This window comes from Ursus americanus, chromosome 11 (genome assembly GCF_024610735.1).
Source record: "Ursus americanus isolate L20-20 chromosome 11, mUrsAme1.1.p, whole genome shotgun sequence".
NCBI classification, from domain to species: Eukaryota; Metazoa; Chordata; class Mammalia; order Carnivora; family Ursidae; genus Ursus; species Ursus americanus.
Genome location: NC_142137.1, coordinates 60,081,648 through 60,100,809, shown reverse-complemented (window position 1 = coordinate 60,100,809; position 19,162 = coordinate 60,081,648). Strand labels below are relative to the sequence as shown.

Below are 19,162 nucleotides of genomic sequence, written 5' to 3'. Positions count from 1 at the left end.
TACTGTTTTCCTCAAAAAAAAGTTTATTTTAGAGTGAGAACATGTCACTACTATTTTTAAATCCTGGTGTGTTCACGTAAGTAGTCTTGGCATAGGATACAATCAAATCAGCACATACTTCAGTGATTTTATACTGAGCCACATACTTGATATAAAGGCACATTTTACTGAATAAAAAAATAAGTGTTAAATTCTTGAGCTTTTAAATTAGAATTTCATAAAGTGCTTTTCATAAAGTCTCATAGATTATAGTAATTAAGTGGCTAGAATTTCCTTTACAAAGGCACCTTGAAAAGTATTGGCACATGGCATTTTGTCTTGCTCCCCCTCCCTTTTTTTTTTTTTTTTTTTTTGGTAATTTTGAAGTTTCTTCATGTCTTCTCTTCTACTTAATTTAAATTTCCCTTAATTCATCATCTGAATAGCCAGCCCTGTTACAGAGTAAGGTGAACTTTAAATTGTCACTTTAAAGGTCAAGTTTTAGGCAGTTTTAGGAGTTTAGCAATTTCTCTAGTGTATAAACAGATTCTTAGCGATTTAAAGAAAATTCTATTCAAGTGGCAAACTGAGAGCCAAAAGACTAACTCAGAGTCCATGATCTGAGATGGTGTTTTAAACACACGCTTTATCTTTAAGGTTTTCTGCTCTTTTCTCAGGATTATCCGGAAATACGTTGATAGCCGTGACAGGTATAACATTTGCTTTATCCAACTGAAGAATTCCTCTGAAATATAAAAATAGAAATTAAATATTTCCTCTGTCTACAGTTTGATAGTAAGACAAAGCTAATCAAGGATCTCTGGACAGTGTTTTCCCTTTTGTTACTTCAGTATCTAACCAAGGAGGAGGTCTCTGGATTGGATCCAAGACCTGTTTTGCAAGTTCAGTATCATCCCAATCAAGATGTCAACAGAAGTTAGTTGTTCATAGAACTGACCAAGCGGATTCTAAAAGTTCACAAGGGAGTATAGCAAGAATAGCTGTAACAGTTTTAAAAAAGAACAGTGGGGAGAAGAGACAGTTGCCTGGTTTTATTGAAGCAGTATAGTAATTAAAACCATGCTACTGGCACAGCACTAGACAAAGCAGTGAAGAAGAGAGTCTAGAAATAAGACGAATGTATGTGGAAATTTCGTTCATAATAAGGTAACATTCCGATTCACTGGGCAAATTACAACTGGAACAGTGGCCTTGCTGGAAAACAAATCATAACTCTAGCTTAGCCTTTACCCAAATGATGGTAAAACCAACTAAGTTTTAAGGAAACACTTAAAGAATTTTAAGATGGGAAAGGTCTACTTAAGAAAAATTTAAAACCATAAAAGACACAAAGGAAAGGCATGAATTGCTCTGACCCTAAATTTAAAACTTTTGTATGATAGCAGAAGACAGATTTAAAAAAAATTGCAACAGATAATATGTGTGTATAACAGATAAAGGAGCTCTTACATACTGATGATGACAAAAAGCAACACAAGTGAAAAACGGGCAAAGGTTATAAACAGGCACGTCACAGGAGAGATACACAGCCAGTTACCACAAAGATGCTAGACTCAGCCAGACCCGGACTAGCAAGGACACGAGGAAGAAGAAAATGCAAATTAAAACGAGATCATATTTTTGTCCACAGTAGCAAAAACAGAAAAGATTGTTGTCCGCTGTTGACAAGATACACTCTTTGACCCAGTAATTTCACTTTCAGGAATCCATCCGTAAATACATGTGTGCCAAGAGAGATGAGCACACTGAAGATGTACGCTGGAGCATTACTGGAAAGAACAGGAAATTAAAAGATACCTGAACGTCTAGTGCGGGAGGGTTACCTGTGCTATAAAACGCGACGCAGCCAGAAAGAGGACCAAAGCACGTACTCGTGTGACAGGGAAAGGGCTGAAGCGCAGAAGTGCACGGAGACCCCTGGGGTGGGGCTGCTGCCTCCCAGGCACTACGGACTAGTTCAAATGTGTAAGATGTCATGTTGAGGGTAGTTCACGGTTTCAACATTAGATTGTATGACACGTTCCTTTCAATGAGGTCAGATCTTTGCGAAGCTGGACTTCGATAAAAAGCAACACTGTCAAAAGCTAGTGTTGAACAGGAAATGAGGGTGGCAGTGTCCAATCCGACTCCAAGAGTTTTGTGTAGGGCCCTCGAGGCCCACACATGCCATTTGTAAATGTACGTAAGAATGACATACACGTATATGTAAATTAAGAAATAAAGGGGTGCCTGGCTGGCTCAGTTGGTTGAGCACGCGACTCTTGATCTCAGGGTCATGAGTTTGAGCCCCACGTTGGGTGTGGGGACTACTTAAAATAATAAAATAAAATACTAAAAATAATTAAATTTTCTTTTAATTTGCTTCCGGCCTAGATAAGGGCACCAGGGAAAAAATTACTGGCACACTGAGATTGCTATGTACCAAAACAGTTTGGGAACCTCTGTCGTTAAGTGAAGAGCGCAATCTGTGGGACACTTAAGACTCTAGGTTGATAAACAACCTTATTATTATAAACGTAATACGCTGTTTTACCCAAATGGGATCATACTGTTTATCTTACCATACGTTTATATCAATACACAAACTTCGGATAAAAGATGCACACCCTAGAAGTTAACGATGATTACGTCCAGTTACAAGAATTAAAGAACAGGGAGGAAGAGGTATTTTGACTTAACTGCTCTCTAAATTTCTGTATTGATGAAATCTTTAACTACCAGGAAGTATCTCAGTACAACTGCCACTGATAAAAGTATACTGCAAATCTGGTTTTTAATTCTACACTGCGTCTCTTCCCAGAGAAGCCCGTAACAAAACATTTGGTAAAAGAACAATTAAAAAACCGTGCAACATGGTTTTCTATGCAGGTTTGCATAGTAAAGTTCAAAAAAGGTCCTGAGCTTCCTGGCAGTCAAAGGAAAAAGGAAGAAACTATTAAGTTTCAGAATTTTCATTTTCAGAAAGAAATGGGAAATGTGAATTCTTCAGGGGAAACCAAACTAAAAAGTGGGAGGGATACTAATATTTCTTTACTCCGCAGGCTCTTTGCTTGCATGACGGCTTTTTAACAAACCGCAATGTTACACGTAAAGGAATGGGAGTGTCAAAGACCTTACGGCAGGCAAGCAAGTGGAAAAGTGAATGTTTGAATTGGCTCTTTTTTTTTTTTTCTATTAATCCTATGGTTTTTCCAACATAGTACAATGTAATTTAAGCCAAAAACTGTGGTCATCTCTATCTATTGAGATTTATTTCTATTAAGACAACTAAAATGACTATTTATTTTTCTTTTTTTTTTTTTCTAAATAAACTACTCCCAACATTGCGCTCCAACTCGCGACCCCAAGGAGCAAGAGTTGCACATTCCACCAACTGAGCCAACCAGGTGCCCCCTGACTGTTTAACTTGTAAAAATGCTAACAATAAATTCACTTTTACAATTATAAAATAATTTCTTATGGTTAAAAAAAAACCAAGGCATACAGAAAGGGAAAAAGTGAAAGTCTCTCTATCCCTGCTCTCATTCCCACTCATTAGAGGTAACTAATTTTGTCATTTCCGAAATTTCCCTTTTGTTTTACCCAAATGGGATCACATGGTTATGCAACGTTCCCCATCTACTAGATTTGGGATTCTTTGCCTCTCAGCTGCACAGAATCCCGCTGCAGCAGGCGTGACTCACTAGTTAAGCCCCTGTTGATAACAGTTCAGGGGTTTCCTCTTTTGCTTTTGCTTTGTTACAAGCAATGTTGCACCAAATACCCTGCTAGTCTTCTAAAATGCACTTCATTTTCAATTGATACTCTGAGGTAGAAAATAATAATAACTATTATTATTATTATCATTTCATTTGTTAGTCTAACATTTGCATTTTCCATTACAAATACGAGTTTCCTTTCTCTCTCTAATAGGCTAAGTTCTAAGAGGCTAAAGTTTGTCTTATTCACATCTGAATCCCAAGACAAGTGTCTTGTTCATGATACATATCCAATAAACATCTTAATTTTGCTAAAGTTGGAAGACGAGCTAGGAAAAAAAGCCAACATCACTTTCCCTCCCTCTTGTCTTATAGTCTTCCTAATATCTGTATCTTCTACTCTAAAATACAATAAATACGACTCGTTTAATCATTAAAAACCCTAATGCTGTTTCAAAATTGTAATTACTGGGGCGCCTGGGTGGCTCAGTCAGCTCAGCGGCTGCCTTCCGCTCAGGTCACAATCCCAGGGTCCTGGAATCGAGCCCCGTGTCAGGTTCTCTGCTCAGCAGGGGTCTGCTTCTCCCTTTCCCTCCCTCTGCCACTCTGCCTGCTTGCGCGCTGTCAAATAAATACATAAAATCTTTTTAAAAAAATGATAATTACTTACTTGTATTCACAAACTGGGAAGAGCACCTTTAAGATGGTTAATACCACAGCTGCTCCTATAATTCCAACCACCATGACGTTGAGAAACATACAGAATACTGGAAAAACACTGCCCCAGAACCTACACAGATCTTTTCTGAACTTTTCCATCCATTGACACATCACCTAAAAAAGGAGTTTTGATTAGACAAGCCAAGTATCATTTGATCTCTAAGAGACTTTAAAAATTATGTTCTAGTTTTGGGTGATGATAAAATTCTGTATCTTGACTGTGATGCTGGTTACATGGGTGCCTACATTTATCAAACCTTATCTAACTGTACATTTTAAATGGGTGCATTTCACTTTAAAATGTACCTTGATACCGTTATTTACAATTCTAAAAATTATATTCTAATAATACAGGCATAGGAATGTTACTTTGTTATCCTTTACAATTATTGATACTATTGTCTGTAAATGTATTGTTGAATGGTAAGAGGTTCGGCTAGTTTAACTTTACGCAAAATAGACCAAAGGCAACCATGGGTTTCCAATAGTTGGAGGACAACAGCAAGAAAGAAAGACAAACGTGTTAGTGGCTTCTGGCCCAGAGGGGGAGTTCACTGTGCACAAAACGTGCTGCTCTACGCAGAGAGTGACGGTAGACACTCAGGTGCGCATGGACGGTGTGGGCGGCCTTGCTCGGAGGGACGCAGGTGCACACGGAGGTGTGGGCGGCCTTCCTCGGAGGGACGCCGGTGCGCACGGGCGGTGTGGGCGGCCTTGCTCGGAGGGACGCAGGTGCACACGGAGGTGTGGGCGGCCTTCCTCGGAGGGACGCCGGTGCACACGGGCGGTGTGGGCGGCCTTGCTCGGACGGACGCCGGTGCGCACGGGCGGTGTGGGCGGCCTTGCTCGGAGGGACGCAGGTAGGCAGGGAGAGGGTGCCGGCGTTCAGGTAGCAAAAAGTGACCAGAGTTTCTCCAGCAACCCCAAATAAGTAAGCCCAATCTTCAGTGGGAACTTAAAAGAAGTCTCTGGAATCCTTTGAGACTAACCACAGACCTTGCTCACTTAAATAGAAATTATTTCCAGTAAGAGGCCTAGCTAACACATACGGAGGTACCGAGATACTCAGTCTGAACCTCGAATGTATTTCCAGGCAGCCGTATCATGGCCTTAGTATACAGGAATTCTTAACAGGTGGAAATAAATACTTACGTTTGTACCCAGTTTATTTAGTCCTGGTAACCACTGCATGATTTTATAGATTAAAGTGGATGCCCCATTGTACAGATAAAGAAACTGAGATCAGAGAGACTAAGAACTTGTCCAAGATCACACAACTAGTACGTGGCAGAACCAGGCTTCAAACCCACATGGTCCGACTCCTGAAAGTACCCCCTTCACCACGTGCGCTCGGTCACTGTGAAGACGCTGAAGGCACCACGCATGCGTGCGCGAGGAAGCAGTCACAGAATCAATAAACGGGAATGTGGCAATGACTCTGGACTGAAAATCCCCCCCAAATGAAATCCAATGACTTGATAATCATTACCTAACTGTGTTATTAAATGAAACTTGAAAAGAGAAGGGGAAAACCTGAAAACCTCACACTGAAACAGCGATGAGTCCACTATCAACGATGTCTCACGCTCCCAATCCTCATGGTTTCCACCTCATCCGAAACGCTATTTTCTTCCACAAATGTCTGTAATATAAAGATAATCCCAAGTGCCTGACTTACCTTATAGGAGGACGGAGGCTCAGCTCTGAGAGGGGTCTCAGGTAGTTTGCCAGGTGAAGCGTCCTCACCTACAGTGGTTTCCACGTTCCTGATCAGACACCGGCTGGTGGTCTGCGACGAGCCGACGCTTTCTACTGAGAAGGAAGAGCCGAGTTACCGAAGCGCGAGGGACGTGCTGGTGCCTCTCTTACTAGTTCTAATATTACCATGCCTAACACGTGTAGGATGCTAAGAATATATTTTGCCATAGGAGAAAAAAAAATAACATGACTGTTCATGTTTAAATGCCAGAAAGGAGCCATAAACTCAGACAGTTATAGGGAGCTATACCAGTTATGACTCCATCTCGCAGAATGCAGAAAGGCAAATCTTCAAAAACTTCCATGTTTCAATGGAAAAAAATGAATACTTCTCTAAATGGACCTAAACAATATTCTTATTGCGTGTTTTGTGACGATTGCCCAGAGTAAGGGAGGCTGTTTACCACAAAATGTCACCAAGTAGTTATCACTGATCACTTTCTGTTTTGATCACTTTCTATTAAGACTCAAGATAGGTTCCGGAAGTTTTTTTTGTTTTGTTTTTAAGGTTTTATTTATTTGACAGAGACACAGTGAGAGAGGGAACACAAGCAGGGGGAGTGGGAGAGGGAGGAAGCAGGCTTCCTGCCGAGCAGGGAGTCCGATGCGGGGCTCGATCCCAGGACCCTGGGATCATGACCTGAGCCAAAGGCAGACGCTTAATGACTGAGCCACCCAGGCGCCCCAGGTTCCTGAAGTTCTTAAATGGACATATAAAGTAATAGGTGTTGTAAAGCATTTCTGAAAGAAACCTACTTCCAAACACATTAACTACGATTAGAAAGCTATCCGCTAAAGAAATAATTTCCTTCATACTTTTAAGTAACAGTCTTTCAAAGTACCTTTTTTGGAGAGGTTGGGAAGGGTAAATAAAATGTCACTGTCTCGGGAAATAGAATACAGCATACTTTCCTCCAAAGGTAGGGTATAGTTTGAATGCCTGAGTATTCCCTGGTTCTTAACTAAAATATCAATTTCAGTAACATCCTTTTGTTGAGCCTATGAAAGAAAAAATAAGCTATTACTTTTTATTTTAAATAATGGCACAACCCCATAAGAATCTAAAACTAACTTTTCCTCCTTGTTCTCTTTAAGTAAAAAACTTACCCTATTCACAATTACTCTGTATTCCCCGCCCTTTGAGGCATTTAATCAGCAACTTTAATCTGACTTTCAGCATTCAGTATTACAAGCTTGCTCTCTGTCCCATTTCATTTACTCAGCCAGAGGAAAAGTGGCAGCACTATAAACTAAATTCAATCCCTTCACTCACTTGCTCTATTTACTAATGTTTATAATATTCCAAAGTGATAAAAACATGTATAAATATGATCAGTTTTTTAAAAATTAAGACTTCATATGCTAAATGTTAAAACAAGTAAAAAATTTTAAATGATCAGATACAGGCAACAGTAGGGTACCATTCTTCCTTATCAAGTCAGAAATAAATAATACGCAAACAATGAATCATGGAACACTACATCAAAAACATAATAAAATTTAAAAAAAAAGAAACAATACAATAATGCAACGCATGCATAATACCCAACATAAATCTTTACAGTAATTCCCAATTAATAATCATACTAGCTTACCTGTTTTCCATCAATCTCTACTACCTCTTCTTGAATGACAATTAGTTGCAAACTGGAACCAGATGTCATAGGCCACTCATGAACTAAAATCCTTACACTGACAATTGCAAAATATTCTTTTTCCTCCACATTTTCCAGAATTTCATTTTTCACTACAAAAAAAAAAGGAAGTGACAGCTTTGAACAAATGGCACCAAATCTGTTACTGAATTTGATTATTTCGATGACATTTACATGGAACAAGACAGCTGCATAACCATTTCTTCGCCTTTCCTAATCTCTGACTTCACTGATGTCACAGAATTTATGCAAATAAAGACAACTTGACAAATCCTCACAATGTTTATGGTCATTTGAAAAGGGAAAAGCGCTCGACGGTCTTTAGACTACCACGCTAGCAACATCATTCCTATTGTCTTGGTAGTTGGTCAAGGAGGAACAAACGAGGCATAACTACTTACGAAGCAAGCCAGAAGACACAGCTAATCCCATGTTATAGTAGAGTAAGTACATTCATTCATCCATTCACTCATTCACAAAATCCAGGGATAGAAGGGGCCCAAGCAGTAAGGACACAGAGTTGTTTTCTCAATTCTTTCTCCAGTAAGTCGCCTGTTGCTGTTGAAGGGCAGGACTGGGGAAGAGGATGTGACAGCCCTGTGATCACTCCCCACTCATGGACGAGGGGGCAGGATTAGCTGGCTGGCCACTCTCCTCTCTAGCGAAGAACCCCCCAAACCACACCAGTGGAGGTGGGGTGTGACAGCTGCAGCTGGTCTACAGAGCCAGGGCTACGCTATCGAGGCAGAAAACACTACAGAAAAAGATAAATCAGTATAAATCAATGAAACCAGTGCACAGGGAACATTTAGTTTCTCCAATGTTAGTCCCTCAAGTGTTATCGTATGAGGACTGTTAGCCAAAAAGGAACCCAGATGGATATTCTGCATACAGACCCAGCTGTTTAAACTCATTCTGTGCCTTTACTGGGCTATTCCCTTTATCTGGAATGTTCTTTACTATCACTCTCTCCTCATCCATTTTTAATGAACTCCTACCTAAGCAGTTCTAGCTACTGTATCCCCAGACTGCTGAGCTCGTGCCCTTCGTTAAGCACTTTCTTGCAGTGCAGCTCTCCGTGTATAAGCCTGTCTCCTTGACTGAGGCAGCGTTCCCTTGACCGCACGCATCGGGTTTATTGTTCTATGGCTTCTGTTCCGCAGTGATTCCAGCCAGAATTATAAATACAGAATTTAAAATAAATATGCCATCCTAAGTCGTCGACACTATTCAAACACGTGCTCTGGTGGTGCTAAATCCTAACTCTGCATCAGAATCGAACAGTACAGACGCCAGCGCCTCATCCCAATCTCAGTGAATCAAAATCTCGGGGGGGGGGGTACAGACTACCACTTTTAACTTTGTAAATAGGTACAGACATTTCCACTGAGAACCAAGTGACCTAACCTTTTAGCTCAACCTAAGTCTTCACAGAAGTGTTCCTCCTTGACTTCCCCGTTTCTGTAAGTCAATCCACCCTTCTCCCAACTAGCAAGGACAAAAGCTACTAGGCTACACTTGGCTTCTTCACCCTCATTCCCTGATTCCAGTTAGTGGCTTCCTTTGGGCCATTCCAGGTCCAGTTTCTATTTGTCCTTTCCAACCTCCCCCCACCTCCCCAACCAATATGTGGTTCGTTAACTGCTTACCATCATAATGGTTACCTAACTATTCCCTTCTTCGGTCCCTCCCCTTCCAAGCATTCATCTAACGGTGTCAGATTCGTCTTCTGACTGAGTTCTGACTACACAGCCGCCTTGCTCAGACACCTTCAGCGGCATCCCTCTGACTTGTCCAGTCGTTCTCTGAATGGTCCTCCTTCAGGCTCCTTCTGGGGGCACTTGCTGCTCCTCTCCTTCTGATCTGCCTAACGTCCCTCCCAACCTCTGAGCCTCCTGACTGTAAAACCTCCCCTCTCCTGTGGTCCATCTCCGCGTTCTCCCTGACTGCGCATGGGTCTTGCTCAAACAGCAGCCTCCTCGTCAGCACATCTGTCTGTCCAAGGCTGGTGCGCCAGGGCACAAGAGAGTCACTGGGTGAGAAAATGCAGTCATAGAAAGACACTAAAGTGGTGACTCTTCAGCCCCCCAATCTGGCTACCCCTGCTGTAAAGTAAAATAAAACAATAAAAGCCCTTGATATTCTGACTTTTCTCACTGGCAGGCCGCTCTCAAAAATGGCTCTCCATGACCCTTGACTCCGGCAATTCCTGTCCTTGTGTAATTCCCTCCCACCAAGTGAGGGCTGGACCTTAGTGACTTATTTCTAACAACAGAATAAAGTAAAAGTGATGGAAAGTCACTTCTGTGATTAGATTATAAAGGTTGTGACTTCGCTCTTGTGAGTATTCGCTCCTGCTGGCACCCTCCCTTGTCCTCTCACTGACACAGCCAGCTGCCACGTTGTGAGAGGCTCTACAGAGCGGTCCATGTGGCAAGGGAATGAGGGAGGCCTCTGGCCAACCTCTTACAAGGAAAGGAGGCCTCAGTCCAACAGTTCACAAGACCTAATCCCGTCAACAACCACGAGTGAGCCAGGAAGCAGATCTTCCCCAGCGGAGCCTTGACATGCCTGTATCCTTATAGGAGAGCCAGAGCCAGAGGTCCCAGCTAAGCCAAGCGCAGATTCTTGACCTACAGGAACCATGAGAGAATACTGTTGTCGGCTGCTAAGTTTAGAATTAAATTGTTACAGGGGCGCCTGGGTGGTGCAGTCGTTAAGCGTCCGCCTTTGGCTCAGGGCGTGATCCCAGCGTTCTGGGATCAAGCCCCACATCAGGCTCCTCCGCTATGAGCCTGCTTCTTCCTCTCCCACTCCCCTGCTTGTGTTCCCTCTCTCGCTGCCTGTCTCTATCTCTGTCAAATAAATAAATAAAATCTTTTAAAAAAAAATTAAGGTGTTCTGCCCCTTATCGTCATGATGGCCAGGGGTTAAAGTAAATCCTCTCTGGAGTAAGATAATATTATCCAGAGCCTTTATAACTTTCCATACACAATATAAAAAATAACACACTGAAGGAGAAGGATCAAGAGAAAAAACAAAACAGATCCAGAGGGGCTCAAAAAAATTAGACTGGGCAGACATGAACTTTTAAAGTTACTGCAAGTAATAGGTTCAAGAAAATAAGAGGGGCGCCTGTGTGGCTCAGTCGCTTAAGTGTCTAACTTTGGCTCAGGTCATGATCTCAGGGTTCTGGGATCGAGCCCTGCATCAGACTCCCTGCTCAGTAGGGAGTCTGCTTCTCCCTCTGCCCCTCCCCTTACCCCTGTTCATACTCTCTCTCTCTCAAATAAATAAAATAAAATAAAATAAAATAAAATAAAATAAAGAAAATGGGGCGCCAGGGTGGTGCAGTCTGTTGGGCATCTGACTCTTGGTTTCGGCTCAGGTAGTGATCTCGTGGTCGTGGGATCGAGCCCCCAGTGCTGGGTTCGTCCACAGGGCAGAGTCTGCTTGAGATTCTCTCTCTTCCCTCTGCCCCCACCTCGCTCATGCTCTCCCTCTCTAAAAGAAATAAATAAATCTTAAAAAAAAAGAAAATAGATGACAAAATGGAGAATTTCGCCAGATAAGTGTAAACTATTAAAATCGAAATAAAAAATAAAAAAATTTTGAGAAAAAAAGATTTGGGCCAGTATCCAGGGCCTGAGCAGGAGATGGAAAAAAAAAGAAAAAAAAATGTTTTTAAAAGAATAAAACGGACATCCTAGAAGTAAAGCCCAGTAAATGAAATTAACTCAATTAGGCAGAGCTGATGAATTTGTGTGCGGGGAGGATGAAAAGAGAAACAGGATAGAAAAAAACAGAAAACAGTGTAAAATCTATATGGAACCCTGTGAAGGGGTCAAGCATATGTGTACATAAATGAAAAGCAAGGGAATAAGAAAGAGGACTTAAGCACTTTTTGAAAAGACAGTGGTCAAAAATTTTCACAAAAAGGCATCGAGTCACGGATTAACGAACCCTACACCGGGGCGCATCACAGTAAAACTACTGAACACCAAAGACTAAGAAAAAAAATATTAAGGGCAACCAGGGAAAAACAACAAAACCTTACCATCTTCCCCGCAGCAATGAGCCCGACACTAACTCTCAACAGAAACGACAGACGTGAGAAGACCATGAAGGCAGAGCAAAGATGTCCTCCGACAAAAGCTCCGTACTTCCGGCTAACAAATCTGCACCAAGGGGATTTCCTGATCCCCTGCTGAGGGGAATGTTTCAGGCAGGGGGAAAATGAGCCCCGAGGGGAACAAGAAACACACACATACACACTCACTCACTGTATATGTGCCTCTAGACAGATGCGGGTTTTAAGTGTATAGGCGTGTGTTTCTTATTCCCCTTCATTCATTTCTTCATTCGGGAAGGAATGAAGAGCGATGGAAAGGGCAACCTCTAAGGTAAACATAAATGAGCACTGGATTACACAAAACAATAAGAACAATTATGTTGCGTAGTTGCGGATATGAGGCATAATATTAGGATGGAAGAACACAAAGAGTTAAAATGTATGACGGTAACGACACAAAAGCAGAAAGGGAATAAATGAGTTTCCATGCTCTGTGGTTCTTGCTTTGTCTGGGAAGTGATAAAAATACTAGTTTGTGTGGGGCGCCTGGGTGGCACAGCGGTTAGGCGTCTGCCTTGGGCTCAGGGCGTGATCCCGGCGTTATGGGATCGAGTCCCACGTCAGGCTCTTCCGCTGGGAGCCTGCTTCTTCCTCTCCCACTCCCCCTGCTTGTGTTCCCTCTCTCGCTGGCTGTCTCTGTCTCTGTCAAATAAATAAATAAAATCTTAAAAAAAAAAATACTAGTTTGTTGACCTCAGAGGTCACCATTAAAAGAACAGGAAAATAATATAAAAGCAACAAGATAGAGGGGGATGAAGAAAGAAAAAATAAAAAACCCAGAAGAGGGCCAAAAGGAGAAGAAAAAGGGACACAGAATAGGTAGGACACAAATAGGAAACAAGAGATTCAGATTAAAGATTTAAATCCAAATAGATTCGGTGCTACATTAATGTAAATAAATCAAAATTCCAATTAAAAGACAGATTGACAGACTGACTTAAAATCAGACCAGTATATGCTGCATAAGAGATTCACCCTAATCGTAAGGACCCAGAAAGACTGAAAGAAAATGGTAAGATACCACACAGCAATCCACCTCCTTCCCGCCCTCCCCGGGGCAAAAAGCAATCACTGTTACCATAATACAGATAAAGCTGACTTTAAGGTAAAAATAACACTAGAGAGAAAGAAGGACACACTATAATGATAAAAAAGTCGATCTACAAGGAAGAAATAACAGTGCAGACCTGTATGAATTTGGTAATATTGTGTCAAAATATGGAAAGCAAAAATTGACAAAGCTAGGAGAACAGACAAATCTTTGTAGTGGAGATTTTAACATACCATTCTCAGTAACAGAGCAAACACACAAAAATCAGTACTTCCGTAACAGGCTGAACAATATGATTAACAAAAAATTTTACCTGACATATATAGAACATCATATCCAAGTGATTATATGATGTACTTTCTCTTCAAGGACACAGACATCACCATGTCCCAAAACTGACCAACTGCTGAGCCGCAGAGCAAGTCTCTAATTTCAGGGGTTAAAATTATACACAGTGCACCTCTGATGAGAGAGGTGGAAATAGTAAAAACAAAAGTTCTAAAATGTTTGGAAATTTAAGCACTGTAACTTCTAAATGACCCGCAGGACAAGGGAATATCACGACAAATAACTGGAAAACACTATGAACCGAATGACAATGAAGGTATGCAACAAATCAGGTACAAAATACAATTGTTTAGGGAAAAATGTACTGCCTTAAATGCATATGTTGGAAGAATACTATACGCATTTCTCATATTCTTTATTTCCTTCAAATACTGTGGTACAACATAACATATTTGCTTGTCTTTAAACAATTTAAGATTTTAAAAGGTTGAAAAAATGTTATCTGGACCTAAGGGTAGAAGAAACAGAAAACCGGAGAATTAGAGCAACAACTTATTTTTCTCTTTATTTTCTTACAACTGTGATAAGCGCTCCTCCAAGATTTTGCCTCTTACTTGTAAATCTCTACTTATTACCTCTCTGTACATTCTTACATTGATATCAACCTACCAGAAATGCAGCTCCAGCCAATGACAATCTCATGAGAAAGAAATGTGAATATGCCAGGAATAACCAATATAAAGTAGGATTTGAATTTTAAACACATTAGTCTTATATACACTCCAGTAATGATGTATATTAATTTAAAATGGAAATACATCACATCAAAGAACTGTGATTCATGAATTTAGTATTACTAAAAACAGAAAAATTATGGAAATAATTTAGTCGTACTCACCTATCAAAGTCTGACAGCTTATTCGGGTTACACCACTATTTACAGGGAAGTCATTTACATATACCTGTCCACTCTCATAGGTTATGTTAAGAACAACCTTAAAATAAAGCAGCATATACATTAATTCCAATGGTTTATAAATGATGACAAATTCTTCATGTCAAAAATACATTAACTAAATTAGATGTTCAGAGAAAAATAACATAGGCTGCCTACTACTTAGCTAAGTGATATATTAAAACATAATCAAAAGGAGACAAACCTGTTCTTTAGATACCTCCCCATCATCCTTCAGGGTAGTTACATTAATTCTGATGCTGTCCTGCAAAACATATGAAGTGGATGGGTATGCATTTCACAAAGTAAGAAGAGCTCAGTTCTTTTTCTTTTCCCCTCAACCAGTTACTGTATAATCACTGACAACATCAAAAGAACATTTTTAAAACCCAGCATTTTTATTTTCACAGCCTTTTTTATACCCTTATTCACAATTCCAACTTTTCCTAATCTGTATTTTTCCACTTAATTATGAAATATGTCACATTTACTAGCATATAATATGCAAATGCAGGGTTTAAAAGAAAAATGTAACACTCGTGTACCTACTACCTAGGTGAAAAACTAGAGTATCGTCTACACACACCTTAGAAATCCCCCGCGTGACCCCTCTTGTCTTGTTACCCTCCCTCCCCTCAGAAGGAATCCCTACATTGTCTTCCATGCTAATCATTTCCTGCTTTTCTTTATAGTTTTACTGGGCTTGTCTCTCTCTAAACAACATGTTGTTTAGTTTTATCTGTTTCTAAGCTTTATGTGAGTGGAGCAAGGTTGTATGTATTCTTCTGGAACTTCTTTTATTTGAAACTGTTGGTGTAGGCATCGGAAGACATTCATTTACACAGCTATATAAAAGCCCCTCAAATGATTCCCAATTATTTATTTGTTCCATTATCAATAGACATTTGAATTGTTTCCAACTTTCTTGTTTCCATAAACCAAACTGCTCTAACCCTTCTTCTTTTTTTTTAAAGCTTATTTACTTTTCCTATACACCCAACGTGAGCCTCGAACTCAAGAGCCCCATGTTCCTCCGCCTGAGCCAGCCAGGCGCTCCTGCTCCCATTCCTCTTAACTACGCCCCCTAGTGCCCGTGGACGAGTATGTACTGTGCACTATCTTTTAGTGCCTCTCCAGGTTTGCTCAGAGACGGTTACTCAAACATTTTATCAATGACATGCTTTCTAAAGAGAAGAAAGCAATATTTTAATAACTATTCACCAATACTCAAAGGAATTACAATTTGTCATTTGTAAAGCAAATCCTTCCCTAAGTTCATTCATAGACACTGTTATCCTAGAATAAAAGATCTTTTTTCCTGGGGGTATTCTTAACTTAGAAAATAGGAAAATTATTCATATTCAAAATAATATACAAGTGTATCTCTTGGCACCGTGACTATCTCTAATACTTTATGTGCTTCCACCAAATGAGAGAGTAAGACTGAAGTGATTTTATGAGGTTGAGGTGACTCTACTCAAGGAACAGGACTCTAACATGGAAAGCCTATACCATACATTTGGTACACTTGCCAACTTGCATGGGGGCCTATGAAGCTTCAGAACCAGCCTGGCCTTCTCCTGGTCCATCCTAATTTAAAACTAAGCATGGGCTAGAACCAGTACACTCATCTCTAGAACAAACCAACATTCAGTAAGTCATCAAACTGGTGGTTAGATTTTTTTTGTGTCCTAATTCCAGCCAAGAATTCCTCTGTTCAAACTAGAGGATCCGTTAACTGCACTCTATTGTTCTTCTAACAGCCCAGAGATGACCCTCTAATGATGGTATTCTAAGAAACCTTTTCATAGCTTCTGCCTTTTCGGAGTGAACACACACTATATTATTACTTTACTGCACTTATATATATATCACTTGCCTAGTAAAATCCGGGGTTTGTAAAAGACAATTAAGAGACACTATCCTGGGGCGCCTGGGTGGCACAGCGGTTAAGCATCTGCCTTCGGCTCAGGGCGTGATCCCGGCGTTATGGGATCGAGCCCCACATCAGGCTCCTCTGCTATGAGCCTGCTTCTTCCTCTCCCACTCCCCCTGCTTGTGTTCCCTCTCTCGCTGGCTATCTCTATCTCTGTCGAATAAATAAATAAAATCTTTAAAAAAAAAAAAAAAAGAGACACTATCCTGCCGTATTTTGCAGGAACCAAATTCAATTAAATTTTTTGGTCTTTCGAATGATTTCATTTCAGAGGACACCCTAATCCCTTACTGCCTCCCGGGCCCAAGTTCAGCGATAGGTCATATTTCTTGCTCTTCCTGAGAACCTCTAACTGAACTGGAAGTTCAAGCTTGTGAGCTAGGGAGGCGGACACTTAAAGAGTGGGTGGCAGAACTGAAGTTTCTACCCACCCATTTTCAAATCTCCCTCTAATTCCTTCACTCACAAGATGCCCAGCTGGTACACATGGCTTCCTAAGGACAAAGGTAATAGATACCTCATTTAAAATAAATGAATTAAGTCTCAGGGAAATATATGAAATAAATATTTACACATATAAGAAAATATGTGTCCTCTGGATGCCTCTCTTTGGTGACCAGGTTATCTTAATATTAGAGGCACATACTATAAAAATTTGCATTATTTTACAATCTGTGTAACCTCAGCTTCTAACAATTGCACATGTAAACAAAACAGAAAAATGCCTACATTCCGTGTGCGTCACTGAGGTGATATGGAGAGAATTTTCCTGACTTCAGTCAGTTTTCTTACATTCAGAACAGGTTAGATACAAAAATGAACAGATGAACAGAGGTGTGATAAAGCATAAAGCAAGTATAGTAAAATATTAATGGGGGTCTAAGTTTGCACTATTCAATATGGTACCCAATAACCACATGTGGCTATTTACATTTAAATGAATTAAAATTAAATAAATGAAAGTTTAGAAACTCAGTTCCTCAGTGGCCCTGGTCAGCCACATTTCAAGCACTCACTAACCACAGTAGTCTAGTGGCTACTGCAATGGAGAGTGCAGGCAAACACATCACTACACCGAAGTCTACTGGACAGCACTCATTTAACATGGTGACCACTGTAACATTCTTTCAAATGTTCTGTACATTTGAAAATTTTTCAAAATAGGGGTGCTTGGGTGGCTCAGTCAGTAAAGCCTCTGACTCTTGATCTCAGCTAAGGTCTTGATCTCAGAGTCTTGAGTTCAAGTCCCACATTGGGGCTTAAACATTTAAAAATAAAAAGAAAAGAAAGGAAAATTTAAAAAATAAAACATTGAACAATTTAGATCAAGAGGCTTCAGTCTCCTATATAAATATTTCCAAGGAATGAGATTCTCCCTCTCCCTGCTCAGCATTCTTTCATCTATGAAATTCTGAGTTTAGATCTGGACTTTCCAAAAGTGGAAGGAAGACATAAAAAGGGAGAACTGAAATGATGAGCTCACTAAGCTCACAGAGCAGTGTACTTTCAGCTTGCAGTCAAAATGCATTTTTCTCAGATTATAGGGACAGACTTAAGTACCTTTGGCTTCACAGTGATTATGACGAATCTTTAAAATTTGGAAAACAACGGAGTTCCGGAACTTTTAAGAATCATTTTATTTTTATTTGGTCTCTTGGTGCTTACCAATCACATTTCTATTTTTGACCAGTTGCACTGTGGTCCATATACAATTTCAGATACGAGTGGTTCTTACGGCTTGCATTGTTGTGCCTTCTCGAAATGCCCCAGAAGAATTGAAAGCGAGATATGCTTGTTATTTTTGTTCTGAGAGTAATGTCATTAAAAGTTTTTTAAAAAAAGATTTTTTTTAAAGTGATATTTATGGTGTAAGTCACCCCTGAATTTAGAGTATTCAAGTCTTGACCAGTAAGAAAAAGTATACCTATATTGTTTCTTTTCATTCTGGGAAAACTCCCATTTTAAAAATCTTCAAACTTTTCCGAACCAGACATTCAATCGAGGATCGGCGAATACTGGTTTATTTCAGCATGACGCGAAGCGAGAAAAACCAACCACCCTCTAGCACAAAGGCGCAGCGGTTATCCTACTTTAGCTGGTTCAGAATCACCTGGAGGGCTTGGTGACACAAATTATTGGGCCCCACCTCCAGAGTATCGGATTAGTGCGTTTCCAGCCGGTTCCCAGCGAATGCTGGTGCAGCCGGTCCCGCCACGCTCAAAAATCCACTCCTCCCAACATCCACCAGAGGGACAACCTGAGGGTAAGTGTCGGGTCTGCAGCCCTTCTCCTTCTCCCGCCCCGACGACACGGCGTAGGCGCACCCCCGAGTCCTGCACTGCTTCCCTGCCGCCGAAGTAGACAGGTGGCCTGGAATCGCTCTGGTTCTCTCACCGAGCCACTTCCACGTTTCCCGAACACTGCCTGGCCCCAGTGCCGGCTCTACCCCAGGAAGGCGCCATTACAAAAGGCTGAGAGCACTTGTGATCGCGTACTTTCGACGGCAGAATCCCCTCCGGCTGGCAACAGCTGGGACTGCCGTAAGAATCCCTAAGTTTCGCTGCACTAGGCTTAACCACACATTAAGTAACCCTTTTCGCTCTCTCGCCGCCTTCCCCCAGACTGCCCCCATTTCCTTGGATGCTTCTTCCCTCTCCTGTCTTGGGCACCCGGACCCCCGCCCCTGGCCCGCCGGCGGGTGGCAGGAGGCGTCTATGCGGACGCCGAAGCCCCACAGCTCCGGCCCGGGCCTCCCCGGAGGGTCCGTGCGGAGGGGCGGCCGAGCGCCCGCCCTGCCCTACCTTCCGGGCTTGGGGCGGTTGTGGCAGCTCATTTGTAACCGTCATCAGCCACCCGGCGGCCGGCAGCACCGCCAGCAGGAGCAGCCGGAGGGCAAACGGCGCCGGCGAAGAGCCCTCCATTTTGGACAGGCCGGCGGCGGCTGACGGCCGGGAGCTGAGGGCCGAGCC

General features: G+C 41.5%; 1 protein-coding gene across 2 annotated transcripts; it reads right to left on the bottom strand.

Moving 5' to 3' along the window:
- GINM1 (glycosylated integral membrane protein 1) lies at nucleotides 1-19,162 on the bottom strand. Of its 2 annotated transcripts, none has more exons than XM_045805325.2 (8): nucleotides 18,995-19,162; nucleotides 14,463-14,522; nucleotides 14,201-14,297; nucleotides 7,772-7,923; nucleotides 7,019-7,175; nucleotides 6,097-6,230; nucleotides 4,369-4,532; nucleotides 1-724 (listed from the first exon to the last, which is right to left on the bottom strand). In XM_045805325.2, the coding sequence occupies exons 1-8, from the start codon at nucleotides 19,112-19,114 to the stop codon at nucleotides 613-615; spliced, it is 996 nt and encodes a 331-aa protein (XP_045661281.2). In that variant the 5' UTR covers nucleotides 19,115-19,162; the 3' UTR covers nucleotides 1-612. The 2 variants fall into 2 exon arrangements, with proteins under 2 accessions (XP_045661281.2, XP_045661282.2); XM_045805326.2 differs by having other exon boundaries at nucleotides 6,097-6,227.